The 19,430-nt window shown below is 40.1% G+C and overlaps 1 protein-coding gene across 3 annotated transcripts in view; it reads left to right on the forward strand.

Annotated features, from left to right (window-relative positions):
- The window catches only part of tlcd4b (TLC domain containing 4b), a 67,275-nt gene extending 48,985 nt beyond the window's left edge, over window positions 1–18,290 (forward strand). The window contains exons 4-7 of one of the 3 annotated variants that reach the window (XM_061885560.1): window positions 10,610–10,668; window positions 14,240–14,334; window positions 15,066–15,139; window positions 17,114–18,290. In XM_061885560.1, coding sequence (XP_061741544.1) covers window positions 10,610–10,668; window positions 14,240–14,334; window positions 15,066–15,139; window positions 17,114–17,465 — 580 coding nt within the window. In that variant the 3' untranslated portion in view covers window positions 17,466–18,290. The other 2 variants (XM_061885562.1, XM_061885561.1) reach the window with 2 other exon arrangements.
- The last annotated feature ends 1,140 nt before the right edge of the window (window positions 18,291–19,430 follow it).

Here is a 19,430-nt window from a genome sequence, read left to right on the forward strand (position 1 = left end):
CAAGACCCACAATGCACTTCTGCCATGACCCTCCCCCGCCGAATTCTTATTGGTTGACGTGTGTGTGACGATTGCTGACATTTTCTCCGTCTCTTCCGGGAATGAGATAAATAATATTATTTGATATTTTATGTTAATGTGTTAATAATTTCACACATAAGTCGCTCCGGAGTATATGTCGCACCCCCGGCCAAAATATGAAAAAAAAATGCGACTTATAGTCCGAAAAATACTGTATACAATATCCCCTTTCAAGGGCAAGGTTTAGTCAAGCGTGCTTTTAGGGAGGAGTGTGGCTTCACGGTACTTTTAATTCACTTTAGCTGATGATGATGATGACACCGAGAAGCCTCACCTGACAACAGCGAGCAGTGTCAACGTGCATGTTGTGTCCATGATTTAAATGACTTGTTCCATTCCAATGCAGCTGAAAATGAGTACAGCAGCTCAATTAACGGGGTACAAGAAACGCGATCTAAAAGCCGGTTCACACTCTGGAAACATCAGAAGCCAATTAAAGGGAAAGAGTTCACACCATGGCACTCTTCTTCAAATGAATATTTACATTGTTTGCACTACAACAAACGTATTTTCAGTAACTGTTTTTATACGGTTAAACTGGGTTAATTATACTGATACCATTTGTACTTTCGGTCATGTGCAGCTGCTAAAAACTGATATTACAGTGAATATCGATGACAGTGACAAAGGACACTATTCTATTGTATAGCGCTTAAAGGCCTACTGAAACCCACAACTACCCACCATATATAGTTTATATATCAATGATGAAATATTAACATTGCAACACATGCCAATACAGCCTTTTTAGTTTACTAAATTGCCATTTTAAATTTCCCGGGAGTTTCTTCTTGAAAACGTCGCGTAATGATGACGTGTACGCGTGACGTCACGGACTGTTAGGAAATATAAGCGCTGCACACACACACAGCTAAAAGTAGTCCGCTTTAACGGCATAATTACACAGTATTTTGGACATCTGTGTTGCTGAATCTTTTGCAATTTGTTCAATTAATATTGGAGAAGTCAAAGTAGAATGATGGAGTTGGGAAGCTTTAGCCTTTAGCCACACAAACACACAGTGATTTCTTGTTTAAAATTACCGGAGGTGAAACTTTACTATGGATCAGTGGATCCCGACCGAATGTCAACTAGCAGGTTGTGGTAAAAAGTCGCTTCTTACCGGAGATCAGCTGAGCTTGCGCCGTCCATAAAGCTGCCGTCGACTTCCCTGAACACACTGGCGTCAAGACGCCCGTGGACACACACCTCCGACTATCAGGTACTGTTAAACTCACTAAAACACTAGCAACACAATAGAAAGATAAGGGATTTCCCAGAATTATCCTTGTAAATGTATCTGAAAACATCGGAATCCGTCTCAATGTTTTTTTGTTTTGTTTTTTTCTAGTCCGTCGCTATCAATATCCTCAAACACGAATCTTTCATCCTCGCTCAAATTAATGGGGAAATTGTCGTTTTTTCGGTCCGAATAGCTCTTTTTGTTGGAGGCTCCCATTAATCCAACTTTTTTTATTGACTTTTTCACATATACAGAAAAAAGGTGCAAGTCGAAACAGTACAATTTTAAAGTCAGTGAATTCTTCATACCTTTGCCCCTAAAACCACCCAACCACCCATCCACCCCACTCAGGTCAAACCAACCAGGGACACATGGCACAAAAAACAAGTAAGACGACAAAGACACACACATTCACACATACACCCATACAAGACCAAAAACAGAAAGAGACTAAAAGGAGAAAGGGAGAAAAAAATAAAAAATAAAATAAATAATACTAATACTAAATAAAAGGGAGATTATTCCTCATCTGCGTCTGGACATAAGTCAAGAGAGTTGACATACAGTAAGAAAGGACTCCATGAACTTTCAAACACTTGAGCAGAGCCATTTAGTGAAAACCTAAGTTTTTCCAATTTTAAATTGTAAAGAACCTCTTTAATCCAACGGCCGTGTGATGGGGGGTGAGCCAGCTTCCAATTGAACAAGATCAGTCGCCTGGCCAGCAAGGTCGTAAAAGCCACAGCGCGTTTTAGTGGCACAGGGCATGTGTTATCAGGGCATATGCCGAAAATGGCTGACATTGGGTTGGAGGGAAAGTCTTGACCGTATGCCTTTCCGATCGTGTCAAAAATGTCCTCCCAGAAGGAACATAATTTAGAGCAGGACCAGAACATATGGACATGATCAGCCGGAGATTGTTTGCATCTATTACAGGTATTGCTAACAGTGGGGTAGATTTTGGATAGTTTTGCATTAGTGTAGTGAATTTTATGGATTACTTTGCATTGGATGAGACCATGACGGGCACAAATCGAGGAGGAGTGGACCAGTTTCAGGGCAGAGTTCCAGAGTTTATCAGATATGTTGATGTTAAGATCGCTCTCCCACGTGGCTTTTATCACTGATAAAGAGTTTGGAGCAACTGAGCTTAAGGAGGTATATATCACAGAGATACATTTTTTATGATTTGGGCTCAGAGATAGCAATGTATCTATAAGAGTTTCCGGGGGACGATTTGGGAAGTGTGGGAACTGCTTCTTTACAAAGTCCCTCACCTGAAAGAAACTAAAAAGGTGGGAGTTTGGCAAGTCGTATTTGGAAGAAAGTTCAGCGAAGGATGAGAACACACCGTCTGTATAGAGGTCTTCCACAGTGGTGATACCGTGATCGTGCCAGCTCATAAATGCGGAGTCGGTACGGGAAGGTTTAAATAATTGGTTTTTAAGTAGCGGAGTCAAAAAAGATGGGCCCTGAAAACCCAAATGTTTCCTTAGCTGGATCCATATTTTCAAGGAGATCGATACAATGGTGTTTGCGCCTTCAAGTTTAAGTGGAAAAGGGAGTGGTGAGCATAAGCAAGAACGTAATGAACAGTGTGGAATTGGCGTTTCAAGGGATACCCAGGCCGGGAGGGTCTGAGAGCTTCCATCCATCCAGTATAGGAGTTTCTGTACATTAGCCGCCCAATAGTACTGTCTAAAATTAGGGATTGCAAGCCCTCCCTCAGATTTGGGAGATTGTAGGACCGACTTGCGGATTCGGGCCGATCCGGCCCCCCATAAAAATTTGGATATTGATTTGTCTAATTTATCAAAAAAAGATTTAGTAAGGAATATGGGGATATGTTGGAAAAGGTAAAGGAATTTAGGCAGAGTGATCATCTTGATAAGATTGATCCGGCCAGCGAGAGATAATGGTAGAACAGACCAGCGGGCAAAGTCCTTCTCCATTTTTTCAACTAGGGGTAGAAAATTTCCCCGGAGCATGTCAGACATAGCCGGAGTAATAAAAATTCCCAAGTAATGGATCCCGTCCTGTGCCCATTTGAATGCAGCTAAAGATCGCGGTAACTGTTTAGCTAGGGAATTGATCGGAAATAGTTAACTTTTTTGGTAATTAAGTTTGTAGCCAGAGTGTGTGCCAAACCGCTCCAAAATGTCAAAATTTCTGGGAGTGAGCTAGCAGGATCTGAGATGTATAGGAGCAAGTCGTCCGCATAAAGCGACACTTTGTGCAACGTGTCCGACCGGGTGATACCTTTAAAGCCCCTCTCCGCGCGCAGCCAAAGTGCAAGGGGTTCTATCGCAATAGCAAACAGTAATGGAGACAGCGGGCAACCTTGTCTGGTACCTCTTTTAAGAAAAACTGGGGAGGACAGTGTATTATTTGTGCGTACCGAAGCTACAGGGGACGAGTATAAAAGTTTAACCCAAAGAATAAAATCTTTATTAAATCCAAACCGACCCATCACATCAAATAGATATTCCCATTCGACCCTATCAAAGGCTTTCTCCACGTCGAGGGACACCACCACTTCCGGGATCGAGGGGTTTGGCGAATGAATAATGTTTAGGAGGCGCAGAGTGTTGTGTGAGGATTGCCGGCCTAACATAAAACCTGTTTGATCCAACGATATGATGGAAGGCATCACCCTTTGGAGCCGGAGAGCAAGAACCTTGGACAGAATTTTTAAATCTACATTTAAGAGCGAAATTGGTCTATAGCTGCTGCAAAGCTGGGGGTCTTTCTCTTTTTTTAGTATGAGAGAAATGGTGGCCCTCGATAAGGATTCTGGGAGGTGATGGTTCAGGAATGCTTCATTATACATGTCTCTTAGAGCCGGAGCAAGAACACTGGAGAAAGTTTTATAATATTCTGCACTGAAACCATCTGGACCGGGCGATTTATTACTTTGTAAGGATTTGATGGCTTCTGTGATCTCGATGACACTAATGGGCTGACCCAAGCCCCTCGCAGCTCCATGTTCGATCTGGGGGAATGTTATATCATTAAATAGTTCATGTGAAGAAGGGGGGCAGTCTGACGTATATAATGTTGTATAAAATGCGGCAAATGTTTAATTTATCTTAGCTGGATCAGTATGTAGTTCTCCTGTGTTAGAGCGAATAGATGTGATTAGCCTCGACGATGCTTCCTCCCTAACCCGGTGGGCTAAGAGCTTGCCAGCTTTTTCCCCAGATTCAAAAAATCGTTGTCTGGATTTGAGTAGTTGTAATTTTGCTCTATTGACAGACATAAGGTCAAAGTCAGTTTGTAGGCGGAGGCGTTCTTTATATAGTGTCGAGTCCGGGTTTAAAGCGTACTTATCGTCAAGATCCTTAATCTTACGGAGCAGCCCATTGATTTGAATGGTTTCTGTCTTATTTAAATTTGAAATAAAATATATAAGTTGACCTCTAATATAAGCTTTAGATGCCTCCCATAGTATACCTCTTCCAATTTCTGGTGAATCGTTCAGTTCGAAAAAACACTCAATTTGATCGTGGAGGAAATTCCTATAATTGTCTTCTGCTGGTGAGGCTGAGTTGAATCGCCATTGTTTAAGGGGTCTAGGTTGAGTGTCCATATTGATGTCGACTGAGGTGGGAGCATGATCAGAGATTACAATACTATGGTAATTACATGTTTTAATTTTGGAAAGTAGTCTATTGTCGAGAAGAAATAAGTCTATGCGAGTGTAAGTGTGATGTACATGAGAGAAATAGGAGAATTGCTTAATTGTAGGGTAGGCGTGTCTCCACGGGTCTGTAAGACCTAACTGTTTAGCAAAAGTATCCAATGTTTTAGCTGAATTAGATAAGGGAGCCAGTTTGTTAGATGATCGGTCCAGTACAGGGTCTTGGACCAGGTTAAAGTCCCCGCCCATGATAATCAAATGATTTCCAATGTTTGGAAATGATGTAAACAATTTAGTCACATAAGAATTGTCATCCCAGTTAGGTCCATAAACGCTGGCGAGTATGACTGGGGTGCCTTGCAGTTTTCCAGACACAATAATACAACGGCCGGCAGGGTCTGCTACAGTTTGGTTAAGTTCGAATTAAATATTTTTACAAATTAGTATGGCTGTGCCCCTGGCCCTTTCGTTGAATTTTGAATGAAAAATATGGCTGATCCAGGCTCTTTTAAGTCGTGAAATCTCTCTGTTGCGGAGGTGGGTCTCCTGAATGAAAAATATATCTCCTTTGAGGTGTTGCAAATGGGTCAAGACCCTCCCAACTTTAGTGGCGCTCCCCACACCCCTCACATTCCATGAAACAAATCTGAGTGTATTACTGGTGCTTGTCATTTCTCACCATGTCCAACTAGGAGAGCAGAACGGGCTGATGTGTACAAGCGGATCAGGAGGGGGGCTGATGCCCGATAACTGGGAACTGCAGATGGTACTAGTAAGAGGAGGGGGTAAAACAGAAGCGTGAGAGGAAGGAATGAGGTGATAAACAAACCAATAAAAACATATATGTACAGAAAACACAGCAAGCTCACACACACACTCACACTCACAGACACAACAACATACAATAATGCCAGGTGTGTTACACCTGGCAACCACCTACAGGACCATCGTCCCAGGACCTGAGAACACCATTGTCGAACCTGAACCTTCAGTGTCCTTTTCACAGCAGTGCGCTGTCCTTGCGCCTGCATGGACGTATCCATAACGGCCTCCGGTTTTTCCACCTCCCGAGAACAACAGATTGGCTCCAACTGAGTCCGAACATTTTAAAGTGCATCAAAACTGCAGTATATTCCTTCGAGACACCTAGTACCTAGTATCAAAACAACTTCAGAAAAGCAAGAAAAGAAAATTAAAAAGGTATAAACAACTCAAGAGGCATGTAGTCGGATAAAGTATAAGTAAGTGGTGTCACATATGTATATACATGTAAATATATACATGCATACACACACATAAGCAATGTATAAGCCTATGGATGTATGGATATGGAATAATAGTAACCAGTTAAAAAATAGGTATATCAGCAGTTAGGTCAAATAATAATAGTAATAATAGAAAAAATAAACCACTGTGTAATATATATCTATTAGAACATGATAAGTAAATGTAATGGGAAGACAAAAGAATTCGAACGTCGATGTACCAAAATAAAATAAACAATATCGATGGTTGTTTAAACCCTAATGACGGTAATTGTATATTTAACAGGTTAGCTCTGGAATGTCAGCATAATATATTAGCTAAATGGTTAAACAAAAAGTGAATGACAAAAAGTGAATGAGAGTGGATTCAATGAGTGACCACACAGATGTAATGTTCACAGTCAGGCCTAGAGTTGGCGTTACGTTGGCATAGTTAAACGTGATAGAACAGGCCCGGCACGTGTTTTAAGGTTGGTGCCGGCAGTGTAGCCTCCAGACATGGCTGTAGTTAGCCAAGCTAGCGCCGTCCCGCCATGCATTGTGAGGTAGTCACATCATATCAAACAAAGTTTCATTAAAGTCATACCAACTAATGTTAGTCGTTCGCCTGCTCTTGGTTGCATTGATTATGGGACTTGACGAGGTCTTGGGCGTCTTTCACAGATGCGAGTCGTCGTCTCTTTCCATCCTTGGTTGAAACCATTAGCTTAGCCGGGTAGTGGAGGGCTGGTTTGAGGCCTAGGTTGTAGAGGTCTTTCATGACGTCCCGGTACACGGCCCGCTGTTCCAGTATTTCAGGGCAGTAGTCTTCGAAGATGTGTATCGGTGAGTCCTTATACATTAATTTGCCTCTGCGTTTCCGAGCTTCCCGCACCACCAGCTCCCTCGTTTGGAATCGGTGGAAGCATATCACGACCGGTCTCGGCTTCTCACCGGGGCCTGGCTTCGCTGTTAGCGAGCGGTGGGCACGGTCCAGCTCCGGGGTCGCCGACAACGTATGTTCACCCAAGACCTCGACCAGCAATTGAGAGAAGAACGTTGTTGGGTTTGTACCTTCAATGCTTTCGGGTACGCCGACAATTCTAATGTTGTTCCGACGGCTTCTACTCTCCAAGTCTATTAGCTTAGCTTTTAGCCTCGCGTTCTCCTCAGTTACAAATGTTAGCTTGGTGTCCATAGCCAGCATATCCTGGCTGGTCGTGTCGGCAAACAGTTCTAGTGAGGAGAGGCGCTTCTGGTGTTCCAGAAGTGTGGACTGAATACATTCTAGCGTGGCGTTGAGTTTGGAAAAGGCGGAGTTAAACTCCGACGAGAGAGAAGTCTTGTGGTCCGTTAGCATTGTCGTTAGCGTAGCCATGATGGTGCTTGCCGCCAAGTCTTCCTTCTTTTGCTCCTCCTTTTTGGCTCTATTAGACATTTTCTCGTTCAGCGCGGTAAGGTATTAGTACTATAATAACGGTGATAGCAGTTACTGCAATCAGTCGAGCTATACTGAATAGTAGGACTTAAATATGCGGGAGCGTGAAAAAGTGCGACTACTCCATCTTGTCGCCAACCGGAAGTCTCCGGAGGCTCCCATTAAAAACAATGTGAGGATGTGAGGAGCCATCAACGGGTGACGTCGTCGTCTGCGACTTCCGGTAAAGGCAGGGCTTTTCTGTTAGCGACCAAAAGTTGCGAACTTTATCGTCGATGTTCTCTACTAAATCCTTTCAGCAAAAATATGGCAATATCGCGAAATGATCAAGTATGACACATAGAATGGACCTGCTATCCCCGTTTACATAAGAAAATCTCATTTCAGTAGGCCTTTAAGATTGATTCAGCCTGTATTGCAGATCAATTTAAAATATGCAAATGTTTAGTAAATGGCCAGTTTGAGAAAGATAAAGTGACCATATTGACTATATTTGTTATGATCCGCTGCCCAGATCATAGTTTATTTACATTTTCGGTTCACTTGTGTTCTCAGCACCTTTTGAGTTTGTGTGTCTCAGTTGCCATGACGACAGATTACATTCACTTGCCTCTGGTAAATGTTCGGGACGCGCACCTGTTGCCTGTGCACTAATCAGAGGGCTATTTAGTCCATGCCCTGGCCTTACTCGGTCTGGCTTCCTAGTTTGTTTTATACAACAGATGACGACGTTTGTTTCCTGCTCTGTACCTGCTAGCTTCCACTCTAGGGTCTTTTTACCTGCTTGCTCCCACGCAAGCCCCTTTAGTTTTTGCCTTAAGTGCTATGAGCACGTTTTTCTTTGTTACATTCTGATTTATTTCTAAATAAATAATTTGTTCCTACCTGCACGCTGTGTCCAAAGTCCGTTGCATCCTGGGAGATCAAAACCAGCATCACCATGCGACCCAGTCGTTACAGTATTGAGTGTTTTCAAATATTTGGACTGTTTCCAAATGTTATCAAATGTACTTTATTTATTTATTTATTTATGATTTCCTATACAGATTACAGTTATTTCTCATACTACATACAGAAAAATACTTTTACATAATACAAGACCCTCAGTCGAAGTACAAGTTATGTTCTTACGACGGCCATGTACAGTCCAGGCTTATCTGAACAATATCCAGTGTTGTGGTATTTCAATGAATTGGAATCCAGTGTTCTGTGAGGCCCTATTTAGTGAATCACGCCTGAGCCATCATAAATTATTAAAAATATTTAATGGACAAGAGAAAGTAAACAATGTGACAAAGAACATTTTACAACAATCAATCTCGGGATCTAGATATCTGGTCAGGGCACTCCTCACTCTTTTGCCTTCACCTTCATTGTCCATTCCTTTTTGGTGACTTTATATACTCTGGACCTACACCTTGAGTCCGCAACATACATGGCGGACAATAACTGATACAGTCTGCTTTGCCAGTCCAAAAGCATTCACCTTTTTCCGTGGTCTTCCCTCGACGACCAGGCAATACAAAGCACACTACCTTTGTATATCACATCCACGGGAGCGTGCATTCTCGTTGTCTCTCCTTCAACAAATGGACAACGTTTTTCAGTAAGTAGAATCACAGCTGCCCTGGACATTGGAAAGTTCTCTTGCCGTCTGAGAAGTGTTGTATCCCAAATAGCTGCAATCGCTTTCTCTTAAGGTATTTATGTGTGATTTCCACAAGCGTCTGTACAGACGGAAGGAGAAACACGTACATGTCTGGATGACTCGCCTCCATATTCCCAGTGGTAAGCTCAGAGTTACGAAACCGCTTTATTATGAAGCTGGCTGTGGCGCCTTCTTTCTGATGTCACTTCCTGTGTAAGGCACGGTCTTTCTGGTGTCACTTCCTCTCTGAACTCGGTTTGTAAATGATCACTGAGTCCATACACAGCTAAAAGCCAGAGATTCAAGAAATACAGGCGCACTTACCCATGTAAAAAAATATCCAAGGAGGGGAACCTTAAACAATGAAACGGGGCTTCGGCTAAATATTTTTTGTTTAAGGGGTTATCCGGCTTAGTGTAGACATCGACTTAGTTGTGATGGCTAAATGACCCCTCAGTGAGTGTAGGGCCCACTAACTGCACTGATACTGTGTTGGTGTTTCATAATGGTCATCCGCTCCTTTTTGGATTGAAAAGGTCCCTACTATTGACCGGGAAATAAAATAAATAGACTGTGGAATCTTTATTATTATTATTATTAATTTTTATTTTTTTAGATCCGTTTGGATCGATGATGGTGATGAAAACCTATGCCAGAAATAGCATTCCCACTCCTCCGTCATTTAGTACGAGCTATGATTCGCTTGGTGCTTCGCAGTCAAACGACGTAGTATCGCTCATATTTTTTTCTAAAACGGACAGCAGCGTATCACTCTGTTTTTGAAGGCATCAATGTTTCAATACCGTTTAGTTATCCATGTCCATTTTTTTGGCGGGGACAGATCCTTTCACATGCTCAAAGACACCATCTTTACCCATGATGACGGTCCCGACAGAGACCAAATAGACGCTCATTGCAGCATTTCTTCCACTGTTACTTTCCTTTTTCTTAGACACACTGCCACCAGAAGAGTCTGTACTTGCATATTTAAAATGCTCATGACAATCACATAAAATATGCTTCGAATGCAGACAGGAGAACATGAGCTGTTGACCATGTTAAGGTGGCTTTTGTTACACAGGCGTTGAACCGGTCATTTGCTATACGATACCCGTGACCGCCGCCGGGATCAGATGGCTTATGTAAGCATCATTGCGACTTGCAAGGACGCCAACGATGGCTGTCGATGATGCGGATGCTATTTACAAGTTTGACTCAGTAGTATTATCTCTTGTCTTGTTTTGTTATATCGTTTTAAATAGCTGTCAACAAAGAGTTGGCTCACTTTAACACTATGTTCTTTTCCCTTCCACAGGGGCGACCCCACTATGGTCAAATTAAATGTAGCCATAACGTGTGGCTACCTGCTGTATGGTGAGCTGTTATCAAATGTTGTGCCATTTTGTCCTTGCGGATCAGTCCATATTGTTGACGTACAGACAACTTCACACAGATGATATCCATGTTATCTTTCTTGTTCTAAAACAACCTATGGCAAAAATGATGGATGGATGGAGACCTTCTCAGAATTGTGTATTTTTTTTTTTATAGCCATTCATTTAATTGTTTAATTTATTTAAAAAAACAACAACAAGACATAAAGTATACAAAACTGTCTGGCTAAAAGAAACTCTAAAATAAATGGAGAAATTAAGTTGTGGTAGTCAATAGGTTTCATTTTTAGATCAAGCAGAGTAAACACAAATATGTAATCACCCTGAAAATGTCCATTTCCAAAGTTAACACCTTGTAATTGTTCATTAGTCTGCAGTTTAAAAAACAAAAAAATGTGCTGACACCTTGGAGAGCTGTTGCACCATATGTATTGACATGAATCATTGCTCCAAAACACAAGTTAAATGAAACAAACTCCTTCAAAATGGTAAATCATCCTGCAATGTTGCAAAAGATGTTGATAGTCAGCTGTGTGTAAAATGTGCACCAGGTACAAACATGGGAAGCTTGTAGAAGGTAAGCATACTGGTCGTCCAAGGAAAACATCAATGCATAAAGACAGAAACCTTCAAGCAATAGGTCTCGGAAACTGAAATTGCACAGCAAAAAAAAGAAATGAAGAACAAATGTGAAGAAACAGGAGGCAGCGTCTGTTACCGAACAGTAAGATAGCCCCTGTTGGAAATTTACGTAGAGAAAAGCTCAACCAAAGCTGTTATTTATGTCTAAACAATAAAAACAAGGTCAAAATGGGCTAAGACAGGGGTAGGGAACCTATGGCTCTCGAGCCAGATGTGGCTCTTTTGATGACTGCATCTGGCTCTCAGATAAATTTTAGCTGACATTGCTTAACACAATAAGTAATGAATAATTCTACTGGTAATCACAGTGTTAAAAATAATTTTCCAAATATTAATTATTCTCATGCATTTTAATCCACATCAATCTGTTTTCTACCGCACCTGTTCAAGAAGTCACATCAATGGTAAGAAGTATTTGATTTATTATTGGTTAGCTTCAGAATAACATTGTTATTAAAAAGAATGAGACTTATTATACTCTAAAAATTTTGGTATTACTTAAAAATGCACACATTTAGTTCTATTCAGTGTTAAAAAATATTATATGGCTCCCACGGAAATACATTTTAAAATATTTGGTTTCATGGCTCTCTCAGCCAAAAAGGTTCCCGACCCCTGGGCTAAGGTAAAGCAATGGTGGGCTATGGATGACCGGATGAAAGTCAAATTCAGTGATGGATCAAGAATCCGCATCGGGGAAGGTGGTACCTTTTTGTCGTCCCAATGAGATTTGTGAAGATTACCGAATGATTTCATTCTGAAGCTGTCTGAATTAAAGGAGGTGGTTAGAATTGAAGACTATCAATTTATTCTCCAAAGATGAGAAAATACAAACAGTAAGCTGTCTGAGGTCCAAAGCCTTCTCTGAAAATGGTCGTTTCGTTTCGGCCGCACCGAGATATAAGCCGCAGATGTATACCGGCACAAAAGATAAACGAGGCCTGTCACACGGCAGTAAAACGGATGATCAAACAAAACGGAAGCCATCGTCATTGACTCACTACCTGTGTGAGCTAGCTCTCCAACAGCTAAACAGCCTCAATAACGCCACGGTGACGTTTTGGTGATTTTACTGAGGAATTTGTGAAACTGAAACAATACAAAAGAATGCCATTGTAAGTTAATAATACTACAGACATTTGTAAACGTGTTAGCTTATTCACTAATACTAAAAATGCTAGCTTGATTACATTATGATACCACGTGCAAATATGCATAAGAACACTCCTACAGACATAGTTTTTGTTAGTTGAATAGTTTTTGTTCTATTGTAAAACTTACAAACGTTGCTTGGAGGGAAATATTAAGAATCATTTCGGGCAGAAACGCTTTGTACAGTTTTATTTCCGGTTTAAGGCATTAAATACAAAAATTACATATTTAACCCGTAACACCTGCAGTGAGCAAAGCCATCCAAAAAGATGGCGCCATAGCACAAACAATAACACACATTTTCAGTGTCAAACTATTTATAAAAAAAAAAAAAACCTTATGGCCGTTAGTAAAGAAAAATAAATAGCCACACTGTTTTATCGGGCTGGGCCGATAACACGATATCAATAAATATTGCAATAGACACATCATTGATAACAATAAAAATGCGTTTGATCAAACATTTGACGTATATTTATTTATTTTTTGGTCAGAAGAAATTATGAAGTTGCATGAAGTCACTGGCGCTCTGGGAGCCCAGCTAAAGAGGAAACAGGAAGTGTAATGCTAACAGCCAATTAGGTAACCGTATCACTTACCAAGTTCGGTTGTGTTGTTTTTCTGTCTCGCTGTGGATTCTCTGCATGGAGTGAGAAGAGAAAGTGTGATATTAATAACTTGACTTTAACTTTGTTGGTTTTAAGGCAGGCAGTGCGGCAACATCCTCAAAACGTACAATGTGTAGGTTTAATGAGTAGCTTCCTAAACTACTCTGTAGTGTTCAGTAGCCTAACGGCCATCTAGTGTCTCGAAACTGCAACTACCGTCAGATTTACTGCCATTATATTATCACCTGACTGACTACCGGTCACCTTTTCCACTGATAAATACCACCCTTCTTAAGTTTGAAATTGTATTACAGTATTTATTATTAGGCTTAAATAAATCAAATCAAATCAACTTTATTTATAATGCACATAAAAAATGTATCACAGGGGTAGCCAAAGTGCTGTACAATAGGCAGGTTAAAAGACAACACAAGAAAAACGAGCAAACATAACACAACACAAAAAGAGCAAGATTAAAAAAAAAAGTCAAAATATAAATTAATATCAATATCAATCAATATAAAAAAAATTGTATATCGTGATACAGTTTTCAGCCATATCGCCCAGCCTTACTGTTTTACTAAGCCGCAGGGTTCAAAGCGTAGGTAAGAAAAGTAGCGGCCTATAGTCCAGAAATTACGGTACATAAGATCAAACGTCATGGCCTGCAAATAGTGCGGTTCTCAATCCAATTGAAAATGTGTGGTGGAATTCGAAGAAAATAGTTGATGACAAGACTCCAAGCTGCAAAGCTGATCCGACAACAGCGATCAGAGAAAGACTGTCAGTCACTCGTTAATAAGTACATGCCTCTGAGACTGAACGCTGTTTATAAAAGCCAAAGAAAGGGCAAAAAAGATCTTGTGGTGTGTTGCAGTGTTTTGTTGTTTTTCATGATCCCATGTTTTTTTTCCTCAGAATTGAGTGATATTATTTTGTTTTTATTTTAGTTTTCAAGTCTAATTGTCATTTCAAATCAGTTTGTGTTATGTCTGTTCTCTGCTTTTTTTTCTTTTTTAACAACTGCATGAACATCCTCCATGTGCCAAAGATTTATACCCAAGGTTGTACTGATGTTCCATTTCCATTTGTCAGTGTCTTCGCCCTCATCTTCTTCAGTCTTTAAAAGTATATTTGTTTCTTTTCTAGATCTTTTGCTGCTTGCATGTAATTGGAGCACTATGGGAGACAGCTTTTTTGTCTGTCACCACTTGGCGGCGCTCTATGCATACGGATATGTGCTGGTAGGGCTTCTTTGAATTGAAACAGTGCCACAATTTTATGCTCTTTTTCTCAAGTTATCCTTTAAATCAGTGGTTATCAACCTTTGTGAACACTTTTTTAATTCAAGTACCTCCTAATCAGAGCGAAGCATTTTTGGTTGAAAAAAAGAGATAAAGAAGTAAAATACAGCACTATGTCATCAGTTTCTGATTTATTGAATTGTATAACCGTGCAAAATATTGCTCATTTGTAGTGGTCTTTCTTGAGCTATTTGGAAAAAAAGATATGAAAATAACTAAAAACTTGTTGAAAAATAAACAAGTGATTCAATTATAAATAAGGTTTCTACACATAGATGTAATCATCAACTTAAAGTGCCCTCTTTGGGGATTGTAATAGAGATTCATCTGGATTCATAAACTTAATTCTAAACATTTCTTCCCAAAAAAAGAAATATTTAACATCAATATTTATGATGAAAAATGTCCCCAAAAAATCTACCTGTCGACACTGAACATTGCATTGTTGCATTTCTTTTCACAGTTTATGAACTTACATTCATATTATGTCGAAATATTATTCAATAAATATATTTATAAAGGATTTTTGAAATGTTGCTATGTTTAGAATACTTTTAAAAAATCTGACGTACCCCTTGGCATACCTTTAAGTACCCCCATTTGAGAACCACTGGTTTAAATGAACACCTGTGTTAATATTTGAGATAATTTGTGATTTTGGCTCCTTTCAGACACGTGGCGTGCTGCCCTACTTTGCCAATTTTCGTCTCATTTCAGAACTATCTACGCCATTTGTGAACCAAAGGTGAGTCGGTCTAATTGTTTGATTTTCCACCCAGCATTTACATTTCATTAAAGGAGTGATTCCTTCTACAAGTACAAGGTATTTTGTTAACAATAATGACACAACTCCAGATGCAATAATCAAAATAGTGAGGTCAAAAACAAAATATTTAATAATCTCACATCCAAAACATACAAGAGTAGGCAAAATATGCTTGCTATACCCTGTATGTGCATTAGAGGGCGCTGCAGGCTCAGGCATAACAAAAGTTACTTGAGACATGCCTCACTAAAATAAAAGGATACTGTATTATGTATTTTTACAGGCATTACTTTATGTCGAGTTCAATGGATCCCAAACCACCGGTGCCTGTTTTTAAAATAGTTTTGTATACATCAACACTGAATTTAATAGCAGCGCAAAGCATATTTAAAAAAATTAAGGCCTCTATTTTATTTTGAAAATAATACACAACTGCATGTATTTTACTCTTGCTGACTAGCATTGCCAGACATGGTGTCTATCACATTCAAACGATAATATCACCCTTTGTACAATCGAAAATTCCAAACCCCTTTTTAGCAAACAAGCGTTGTCTAACAGGCCTCTTTACTGCCAAGTGGGGGTGCTGTTCATTTAAAAGTAAAACCACCATACTTTTATCATGAGGCTGAAACATTGTTTTTTATTCAAAGTAACAGCAATTTAATATTGGCTTGATCGTGGTGGTTAAAACAAAATGACACCTCCCTGTGGTCTGTGTTTGGTAGCGCCTGCGCAGTTTGTATTAAAAATTATTAGAAGGACACAAGTGTTGCTGGCGCCCTGCGATGAGGTGGCGTCTTGTCCGGTGTACACCGCCTTCCGCCCGATTGTAGCTGAGATAGGCACCAGCGACCCCAAAGGGAATAAGTGGTAGAAAATGGATGGATTGTTGTGTTGCTGGCTTTGCTTTTTCCTTTTCTTATTATTTTTAGAGATCTATATATTTGCCATCCATTTGTTTTTCTACAAAACATGCATCAAATAAAAGTCATGTTTATTTTTTTTATTTTTTTTTAAATGGGAAAAACATATTTACTGGGGCCAGCCATCAAAATAAGTTATGCCCAATTCAGCCTGGAGGCAACCTTGTGACGGTTTATTTTTTTATTATTGAGTACAACTGCAAAATAAGTTACCATGCAGGGGCCAAACAAAGTTGTAGTATTAGTCCAATCACAGTCATCAACAGCATTAGTCTGTGTTTTTCCAGAGTGTCAGTGAATGCACCACAATTTGCATTGTTTTCATATCTGATATAAACTCCAACAAATGTACGTTAGGGACAAAAATGATTTGATTCAACCTTTTTTCACCAGGTACCACCTCGGAAAAGACTTGGCTCTCCAAGTACCGCCATAGTGACGCAACATTAAAATACAGTAGCGTAGTAGGGTGAAGTATTCATTAAAAACAAAGCTGAGGGTTTTATTTAACGTCCCATCTTCTTCCACTTATCCGAGGTCTCACCCTATCTCACTTCGGCCGCTTGTACCCGTGCTCTTGTCCTTTCCGTCATAACGAGGGTGAACAAGGATTGGGTCAAATGCAGAGGACACATTTTACCACACCTAGTGTGTGTGTGACAATCATTGGTACTTTAACTTATAACCCAAAGCTCATGACTGTAGGTCAGGATGGGAACGTAGATCGAGTGGTAAATTGAGAGCTTTGTCTTCTGACTCAGCTCTTTCTTCATCATTTGTTTTATTTAACAATATTTTTAGTCACTGTTTGAACAGTAACACTGTGTTTAATATAGGAAAATTAAACACTTTAATCATGTTATTATTTAGCGTACCACTAAAAGGAGCCAGCTAGTTTGGAAATCACTGTATTTTACTTTATGGTTGGGGTTTTGAAGGACCCTTTTGCAGGTTTCCATAACAAAAGTGTTTATTGCCACGTACTTGTGCATGTCGCTGACACGCTTTCTCGCTCTCATCCCCGCAGGTGGTTCTTCGAAACACTAAAGTACCCCCGCTCGCACGGGCTGGTAGTAATAAACGGCGTGGCCATGGCGGCGGTCTTCTTCCTGGTGCGCATCGCCGTCATGCCGTCCTACTGGCTCAGCGTGTTCGCCACGTTCGGCACGGCGGACTTCGAACGCCTCGGCTTTGGCGCCCAGGTGGCCTGGATCAGCTCCTGCGTGGCGCTGGACATCCTCAACACCATCTGGATGTACAAGATCGCCCGCGGCTGCTACAAGGTGTTGACCGGCAGGAGGGCCCGCAAGGGCAAGGACGGCTCGGGGGCCCCCGGCTGCTCGGAAAAGCAAAAGCACGCCAACAACCACGCGGACTGAAGGGGGAACCGAGGAACACATCTGGGAATATGGGAAAGCTCGGCCCTGCTCCCTGAATTAGCCAGCGGAGCGGGCTGGGAGTCCTCAGGTTGGAACCCTGACACAGGTGGTCTGCCCTTTTTGACTCAATCCAGCACCAGCCTTTGCAGCCTCAGTGGTTTAGCATTCTGTTGCAGAACTCACAAAGACGGTTTTTTTTTTGGTTTTTTTAAACTCTTCCACTTCCCATCACCGTCATCCCCACCTTTCCCGCCTCCTCTCACATCCACCCCAAGCCCAATCCTCTGAAGTGCCTGTAAAAAAAAAAGACAAGAAGGCAGCATAGGCCAGTCCTTCCACTCCTGCAGGCCCTGTAGTGTTTTTGTCAATCAGGGCCCCGGTCTCCCAACACCCAAGGAATACCGTAATGCCTCGTGGAAAGTGTTCCCCGCTGTGGCACCTGCCTTTTCTCACCAGCCATGGCGCTTTTTCCCATTTGGGACTGCACGCCGGCTTCACGGCAGACGTGTAGCCCTACGGTCTATTTGGAGTTCTCTAACGTGGGTCTGAGTAAGGTAACTTGTGCATTCTACATTTATCATCTGCCTCACTGGATTGGGCTTCACTGTCCAGCCTTAACTTATTGTTTTATTATTTTATCTTCTACCTCCCCTTTCCACCCCCTGCCTTACGACATCAGCAATGTCTTCTTCATGAGCTTTTTTTTTTTTTTCTTTAATTTTTTTTCCCCTCCCTTCTCTACTGTGAATGTAGTGTTTGAAATCATATATTTTTCTTTAGCCAACCACTGCAGCGAAACAAGCGGCATAAAATATGCTCAAGGAACCAGTGCACCCTGGAAGCTTTTAATCTTCCAACTATCTCCTGTCAATAACTCTTTAAAAAAAAAAAAAAAAAGAAGGAGAAAAAAAACAGTCTCCCCTTAAAGGGGAACTACCCTTTTTTGGGTGTGAAGTTTGCCTATCTTCACAATCATTATGAGAGAGTGGAATACAAGGCTTTTTTTTTTTCACGATTTTAAAGATGCGACTAATGTTAAGTCACCGTTGTAGCCTTCAAAGCCTCTAAAACAATTTCTAAACACTCCATCGTTTTATATAAACAATGCAAGTATATATATAATGTAGTAGCAGACAACTTCATAACAATATGTAATATGTACAATATACAGACTGCAAGTATCTATGTATATATATATATATATGTGTATGTGTGTATATATATGTGTGTGTGTATATATATATATGTGTATATATATGTGTGTACATATACTATGTGTGTATATATATATATGTGTATATATATGTGTGTACATATACTATGTGTGTATATATGTATGTATGTGTGTATGTATATATATATATGTGTGTGTATATATACAGTATATGTATGTATGTATGTATATGTATATATATATATATATATATATATATATATATATATATATATATATATATATATATATATATATATAATGTAGTAACTCACTTTCATAACAATATATAATATGTAAAATATACACGCTGCAAGTATACATATAATGTAGTAACAGACACCTATATAACAATATGTACAATATACACACTGCAAGTATGTGTATACATATGTATGTGTATATATATATACATGTATGTACATATGCATGTGTATGTATGTATGTGTGTGTATATATATATATATATATATATATAAAATGTAGTAACACGCCCTCATAAAAATATGTAAAATATACACTCTGCAAGTACATATATAATGTAAAAACAGACACCTTCATAACAATATGTAATATGTTCAATATTTACTTTATTTTAATTTCGGCACTGACTTCTTTCGCGCATGGATTTCCGTCTCCATAGCAACGCACGTCTGACTTCCAGCAACAAATGTGTGTTCCTACTTCCGGATACAAAACGCTTGTGTGTGTTCTAATCATAGCAGACTTGGTTGCAATCAACGAAGACGACT

The sequence above is a fragment of the Nerophis ophidion genome, linkage group LG23 (genome assembly GCF_033978795.1).
Source record: "Nerophis ophidion isolate RoL-2023_Sa linkage group LG23, RoL_Noph_v1.0, whole genome shotgun sequence".
Lineage (NCBI taxonomy): Eukaryota > Metazoa > Chordata > Actinopteri > Syngnathiformes > Syngnathidae > Nerophis > Nerophis ophidion.